The sequence below is a fragment of the Triticum dicoccoides genome, chromosome 2A, assembly GCF_002162155.2.
Source record: "Triticum dicoccoides isolate Atlit2015 ecotype Zavitan chromosome 2A, WEW_v2.0, whole genome shotgun sequence".
NCBI classification, from domain to species: Eukaryota; Viridiplantae; Streptophyta; class Magnoliopsida; order Poales; family Poaceae; genus Triticum; species Triticum dicoccoides.
Window position 1 is genome coordinate 622,723,931 of NC_041382.1, and position 8,033 is coordinate 622,731,963.

General features: G+C 42.4%; 1 protein-coding gene across 1 annotated transcript; it reads right to left on the reverse strand.

The window, feature by feature from the left end:
• Window positions 1-302: 302 nt before the first annotated feature.
• Window positions 303-3,763, reverse strand: LOC119355820 (protein RETICULATA-RELATED 1, chloroplastic-like). Its single transcript, XM_037622702.1, has 8 exons — window positions 3,303-3,763; window positions 3,131-3,229; window positions 2,804-3,024; window positions 2,524-2,593; window positions 2,325-2,404; window positions 2,029-2,093; window positions 868-1,063; window positions 303-660 (listed from the first exon to the last, which is right to left on the reverse strand). Exons 1-7 carry the CDS (start codon window positions 3,750-3,752, stop codon window positions 870-872), a joined length of 1,179 nt encoding a protein of 392 aa, XP_037478599.1. The 5' UTR covers window positions 3,753-3,763; the 3' UTR covers window positions 303-660; window positions 868-869.
• Window positions 3,764-8,033: the final 4,270 nt, after the last annotated feature.

Genomic DNA, 8,033 nt, shown 5'->3' on the forward strand with positions numbered 1-8,033 from the left:
AAAATATATTTTTTTTAAATTTTGACTTGTGCTGCATGTGGCTATTTGAACTTCTGTGCCCTTTACATGCGGCTACTTGATTGTGCGGACTAGGAGAAAAAAATCGAAAGGCCGAATGTATACGGGTATGGTTAGATGACTGTCTCTCGCAAACGTGTCCGCAGACTAGCCTCTATCCGCGGACGAATGCGGGAGGTTTTTTGCGGGTTTCCGTTGGAGACGCCCTTACTATCATACGATGAATCAGTCACGCCATTTTCGGCAGATGTACTTCCTTCATTATCCAGTGAGCCAGCGAGGTTTAAGTTGATGCCCGCAAAAAAATTTCTCCAGTTTTTTCCCAATATAATAGGCACCCTTCCTACTTCCGACACCATTATTTTGGGTAGTCAAGTCACATCACATTACTCATGTGATTAAACTAAACGACGCGCTAGACACGTTACACTAGTGTTTGACTTGGTACAGAAATGAAATAATTGAAAAGATACTGTTCATAGCTCATGTCTGACGACCTTGCAAGCTTGCAATATCATCTGCTTCTTCGCTTTTCTTTTCTCCAGAGTGATCGAATTTCACCACAGGGCTGCAGCTTGCCTCTCAGCAAAGGTGGAAAAACTGACAACGAAGCTTGTATGGATCTCTTGCTTGAATTCCTCCCTGAAGAATACCGCAAAATTTGATGTTTTCTTAGGGTCCGCAAGAATTATTTACAAAAATGGAATGATTAGACATCCTTCCAAATGATGCAAGATAACTCACCTGGAAGCATTTGATGTTCAACGAATAGGTGTACAAAACTGATTTTCCATGACATACTATTGGTGAGAAGATGACAAGATGAACAACTAAAACAGGATCACTCACCATTACTGGACACCACTCCATCGAGCCCAGTCGATAAACTGCATACCACCATAGATGTTATTGGCAAAGCGAACACCAACGGTGAAAGCCAATGCAACAAGAGGGGCACCCTTTGCAACTGGTGATGCCTCAACTACTCGCTCCAGACCATTGATGATCTGATAGCGTGTATTAGATGATACAGCAAGGAATACACCTACATGTTAACATTGATTGTCAGTTCAGGAATGGAACATAGAAATGTTATGTGCTACTACTAGTATGGGGTATAAATCAGGAAGCCCACTGCAGAAAAAAATGACATAAATAATAAGAAATGACATGAATCAGGAGTAGCAAGTAAAGAAATCAATTTATATATCAACTGTCGGAGAATGTCTGAATTAACATAGTTAGAGAAATGTTCAAGAAATTTTAGTGAAACTAAGCGAAACTGACATTAAACATTAAAGTATGCTCATATCATATGGAAAGTACACAGGAGCTCCTGGGTGCTCCACACCCCTATACGAATATTAAAGGTAAAAAATACCAAAAAAATCAAAAAAAAATCTGAAATTTGGGGATATCAAACCTGGGTTCTCAATCTACTCCCGTGTGAAATTTAGTGAAGAAGTACCAGGAAACGTATCCGTGGCGAAGGAAATACTTGCCGAAAAAAAATCCATCCAAACAGTTTTTTTCTATACATAGGAATTTTTAGTCTTTTTTGCCACAAATATGTTTCCTAGTATTTTTTCACGAAATTTCACACGGGAGTAGATCGGGAACCCAGGTTTAAAAAGAAAAAAGAAAAGGCAACCTGGTGCATGTAGCTCCCGCTTGCGCAGGGTCCCGAGAAGGGTCCGACAACTTTGGGTCTATTGTATGCAGCCTTTTCCTACAATTCTGTAAGAGGCTGTTTCCAGGATCGGGAACTCAGGTTTGATATCCCAAAAACTCAGATTTTTTTTCAAATTTCTCGGTATTTTTTTGAATTTAATGTTCGTATAGGGGTGTGGAGGACCAAGGTGCTATAAATCCGCCTCCCATATCATATGTCTATCTGTCTCAGCTGTTAGATATCGCTTTAGTGGACATCAAATCCACATTTGCAATTACTGAACATGTGGTCAAAGTAAAATAAGTAGTAAAATGAAAAAAAATACACAATATACATACCCCAAAGAGCAGCACTTTTAATAAGTGGTGGAACAGGAATATCTTCATCTGTTTTTTTGACACTCCTGAAAAATGAACAGAACCAAGCAAAATCACACAAGTCAAGAAAAGAGAAACATCCCCCTCAAAAAAAAGAAAAAAAGAAAAGAGAAACATAATTTGAGAATAATATTCATCGGCAATACTGAGGTAGTGAACAAACAACAAAGAAATCCTGCAGAAAGACCTTACAAAAGGATAGTATAATGGGAGAAAAAATTATTATGTATCAAAAGCACAAAAGGCACATGCATTACCTCTTGGCATTCATTATCATATTGCAAATTCCCTGACCGATAATACCACAGATAAATCCAACTGAGCCATACAAAACACCCTAGGATAAAAACAACCCGATTCAAACAACGTAATGGTGCTCCAGCAATTCAAAACAGAATATTGGATAATGATGCTACATTCAGAGTGAATACTTTTGATGTAAGATTCATTCATTACCTTATAGAAGTACGTCCCAATTCTTTGTTGGACTGTAAATCTGCAGCCTGGCCTTTCAGCTTCAAAAACACTGCAGGTAAGAGGCCATAAAATAAGCATGTCGGACTGGGAAAAAAATTGTATTGAGAAGAATACACAGAATCCATCCACACTATCTCGTTCCATTTCTTGGATAGAATCTGATGGTCATGACAAATGAAACTACAAACTGGGCACCTTATTTTACTTCTCATATTATCTATCCACTGTGGTGGGAACTTATAGTCAAATATGATTTCACCTGCTTGGCAAAGCTCCAGCCATTCGGTTGAACCTCCCCAACAGCCCCGTTGACGAAGACGCCTTTCCCAATCTAACATATGGAGCCAACATCCCAACTAGGGCGATATCAACAACAATCCCGATCAAAATGTCAGCAGCATATAACTCAAACTCTGCCCAAAAATCCTCCCCCCTCTTCTGCACCTCCGCAAGTGTTGCACAGCAGGAGTCGATCACAACCTGCATTCAGTCCGAAACCCCAACTTCAAAATAGCATAGGTCTGAAATATAAAAACATCAGTTCTGAGTTCTGATACAAAAATAGTCAACGATGAATCGCACATACCTCGATGCCAACTTTGAAGAGAAACGACGGATCGGCGAGCATTCTGTTGCGGAGCACTGAGAAGGCCCGGATCATCGCGGCGAGTGGCCACGGTGCGGCCTGCGGAGATGGAAAGAGGTGAGGAAACCGCCGGATTTATGCCTCAGGAATAGAAGTGTGCAATTCGGTATACCTGCAAATCGAAGTATCGGAGCAAAATCACTTCCCGGATGCCGGCGTCCCTGGCCGCTTCAATCATGTCGGCCGGGAGCTTGACGCCGCGGGCGGCCGCGAGGCGCGCCACCTCGCTGAAGCCGAGCAGCGGCCCGAACTCGGCCTCCTCGTAGTCGTCGTCGCCGCCGTCGCCATCGTTTCCACCTCCATCTTTTCCTCCGTTTCTTCCCGAGTCGTCCCCACGGTTCCCGGCACCCGATCCGTCGCCGGTGGCGGCGTGAGGGGCGTGCGGCCCAGAGCAGGAGAGCGGCTGAGGTTTGGCGAAACGGGGGAATAGTCTGACGGAAAGGTGAAGAGGTTTTGGATCGTGAAAGGGTTTGGAAGGAGGGCAGCCGGGGGAGGAGGAGATCGCGGCGGCGGCGGCGGCGGAGGAAGCGAGGGAGGAGAGGGAAACAGAGGCGGAGGCCATGACGGGCTAAGGGTTTTAAGTTATTTTCCCTCTTTGTTCAGGTTTAAGGAATTGGTCAGAAGTGCTAAATTCAGTTAAATTCGAGTACAAAAGGTTGTCTTTTTTTGCAGGAAAAATGGAGTTTATTCGAAGTTTAAAGAGTTACAGTCAAGGCGCACAATTTTCTCAAGGACTATGGTTAAGCCACACCGTAATAGTATACTCTGTAATTTGCCAGTAAATCTATCAATTTGTCTTGTTCCTTTCGTATCTTCAGCAAAATAAATTCCCTATCACACATCAAGACCTCTGAAACTAGCTGGCCATTGCTATTTATGATAGACATTGGGATTTCCTGAAGAGTGACAAAGCAGTGTAGTAGCTAAAAGTATTTTCATGAGTAAAGAACCAATGTTTATCGAACCAATAGAAGACGTCACCCATATAAAATAAACGATACGTGCACACACACACAAACCAACCTTTGCACCCAACGACAACAAAGGGTTCGTCAATTCCTTCGTTCTCGCCAATTACAAGGATTAAATCTTATAGTGATAAATGTATAAAATAAAAATAAAATAAAAACAACGAGGAAATGTTTTTAGGGTTTTAGTAAGTATAAAGTGAATTGACCCGACATCTCTCTCGTAAGCATAGTACGGTAGGTAAATAAATTACTATTGAGCAATTGATAGAATAGCGCACAGTTATGATGGTTCTTCATGGCATGATCAATATATAGCCTTTACGTCCGAGACAAATAGACTGAAATCCATCTGCATCTACTATTATTACTCCACTCATCGACCGCTATCCGGCTGTTGGAATATTAGGCAAGTTCATGATCAATTCCAGTAAATAATTCATGACTAAGACAGAAAATAGCATGCAACAATCTAGCAAACTAGAAGAGCATCAAATCACGTACAACAACATCGCCCAGAAAATAGCAACTTCGGAGAGGGACATGAACAAATTACGATTGACGTATTGTTCGGTAGTTGCAGCAGGAGCGACGGTGTTGCTGGCGATGTTGGCGGCGATCTGTTGTTGACGACGATGAGTAGCACCGCCTGACTTAGATGGAAGACGACCCGTGATGACGAAGTTGAGTAGTCGCGCAGAGCGCTTCCCAAAAACCTAATTCGTCCTCTCCCGGTGCAAGATCGCAAAGATGAACGGTTCCGAAGACCCGCTTCCCGCACACCCATGCATGTCGGCGTTCGGAATAGAGTAGACTACGGTGGCAGCGCAAGTTGTGAGATGAGGCAAAACCCTAGATACTTTCGGTATGTCTATGGCCGCGGCAGTAGCAGTATATATATTAGGACCCAAGGCGGTATTGTGTCGCGATCACAATCCCAAACCAATTTGATTTCTAAGTCGTATACTTACCGGACAAGAAATCATTAACTTGTCTGCCAAGACATAAAAAAACGACAAAAGGAAGTTGCGCTCCTGCAAGGCAATGGACCGGATTTCGGTGGACCATTCACGCGCATGTCGCACGTACGCCACGCCACGGCCCGGCTAGGCAGGCGAGTGAGCGCGCGCGCGTGGTCTTCCCTTTCTCTTCTCAACACACCACTTAGAGTGGTGGAGAGAACTGATACGTCTTCAACGTATGTATAATTTTTTATTGTTCCATGCTTGGTCCCGCAAAAAAATTTATCTGTTTTGGATGTTTTATATGTATTAATATGCTATTTTATATGATTTTTGGGACTAACCTGTTAACCTAGGGCCCAATGCCAGTTTCTGTTTTTTCCCTTGTTTTAGAGTTTCGCCGAAAAGGAATACCAAATGGAGTCCAAATGGAATGAAATTTTTGCGATGATTTTTTTTGGACCAGAAGACATCTAGAGGACTTGGAGTGCAAGTCAGAGAAGCCACGAGGCGGCCACGCGATTGGAGGATGCGCCCCCACCCTTGTGGGCCCCTCGTGACTCCACCGACCTATTTCTTCCGCCTATATATTCTCAAATACCCCAAAGCCTTTCGATGGAGCCACGAAACAATTTTTCCACCGCCGCAACCTTCTGTACCCGTGAGATTCCATCTAGGGGCCTTTTCCGGCGTCCTGCTGGAGGGGGATTCGATCACAGGGGGCTTCTACATCAACACCATTACCTCTCCGATGAAGTGTGAGTAGTTTACCACAGACCTACGGGTCCATAGCTAGTAGCTAGATCGCTTCTTCTCTCTATTTGATTCTCAATACAAAGTTCTCCTCGGTGTTCTTGGAGATCTATTCATTGTAATACTTTTTTGCGGTGTGTTTGCCGATGAATTGTGGATTTATGATTAGCTTATATATGAATATTATTTGAATCTCCTCTGGATTCTTATATGCATGATTTGGTATCTTTGCAAGTCTCTTCGAACTATTGGTTTGGTTTGGCCAACTAGATTGGTTTTTCTTGCAATGGGAGAAGTGCTTAGCTTTGGGTTCAATCTTGCAGTACTCGATCCTAGTGACAGAAAGGGAACCGACACGTATTGTATTGTTGCCATCAAGGATAACAAGATGGGGTTTTCATCATATTGCTTGAGTTAATCCCGCTACATCATGTCATCTTACTTAATGCGTTACTCTGTTCTTATGAACTTAATACTCTAGATGCAGGCAGGAGTCGGTCGATGTGTGGAGTAATAGTAGTAGATGCATAATCGTTTTGGTCTACTTGATACGGACGTGATGCCTATATTCATGATCATTGCCTTAGATATCGTCATAACTTTGCGCTTTTCTATCAATTGCTCGGCAGTAATTTGTTCACCCATCGTAATATTTTCTATCTTGAGAGAGGCCTCTAGTGAAACCTATGGCCCCTGGGTCTATTTTCCATCATATAAGTTCCCAGTCTACAATTTTAGTCTCCTATTTACTATCTTTGCAATCTTTTACTTTCCGTTCCATAAACCAAAAATACCAAAAAATATTACTTTACCGATTATCCATCTATATCAGATCTCACTTTGCGAATAACTGTGAAGGGATTGACAACCCCTTTGTCACGTTGGGTGCAAGTTGGTGTTTGTTTGTGCAGGTATTCGGTGGCTTGTTGCGTTGTCTCCTACTGGATTGATACCTTGGTTCTCAAAAGCTGAGGGAAATATTTACTCTACTTTGCTGCATCACCCTTTCCTCTTCAAGGGAAAAACCAAAGCAAGCTCAAGAGGTAGCAAGAAGGATTTCTGGCGCCGTTGCCGGGGAAATTTATGCCAAGTCAAGTCAAGATTTGTCTCCCGTTAACTTGCCAATTTCTGGCGCTGTTGCCGGGGAGATCTACGCCAAGTCAAGACATATGAAGTACCCATCATAAACTCTCATCTCCGGCATTACATTATTCGTCATTCGCCTCTCGTTTTCCTCTCCCCCACTTCTAAGATGATTTTCGAAAAGATTTCCCTTTTCTTCGCCCTTCTTCCGTTCGTCCTTCTGTTTGCTCGTGTTACCATGTGCCTTCTATTTGCTTGCATCTTTGCTTGCTAAAATCTATTGATATGGATCCTCATCCACTTGCTAATCTTTTTAAAATATCCAATTATGATGAACCAATTGCTAGTGAGTTGAGTGCACTAGATTATCTTTATGAGGTTTTGCTTGAAATTCGTGAATCTGAAAATTGTGATGAAGTGTTGAAAGAAGAAATTTATGAAGTGATTCACGATAGCTCCTTGAACGAAAAGCATGATAGGAATGATATTATTATAAGTTTTATTAATGTCATATGTGTTAATGATATGCAAAACCCTAAGCTAAAGGAAATATGCCCTAGAGGCAATAATAAAGTTGTTATTTTATATTTCCTTATATCATGATAAATGTTTATTATTCATGCTAGAATTGTATTAACCGGAAACCTTATACATTTGTGGATACATAGGCAAAACATCATGTCCCAAGTAAGCCTCTACTAGACTAGCTCGTTAATCAAAGATGGTTAAGTTTCCTAACCATAGACATGTGTTGTCGTTTGATGAACGGGTGTCGGTGTCAAAACCGGCGGATCTCGAGTAGGGGGTCCCGAACTGTGCGTCTAGGCCGGATGGTAACAGGAGGCACGGGACACGAAGTTTTACCCAGGTTCGGGCCCTCTTGATGGAGGTAAAACCCTAGGTCCTGCTTGATTAATATTGAAGATATGGGTATTACAAGAGTAAATCTACCACGAGATCAGAGAGGCTAAACCCTAGAAGCTAGCCTATGGTATGATTGTATGTTGTGATTGTTGTCCTGCGGACTAAAACCCTTCGGTTTATATAGACACCGGAGAGGGTTAGGGTTACACAAGG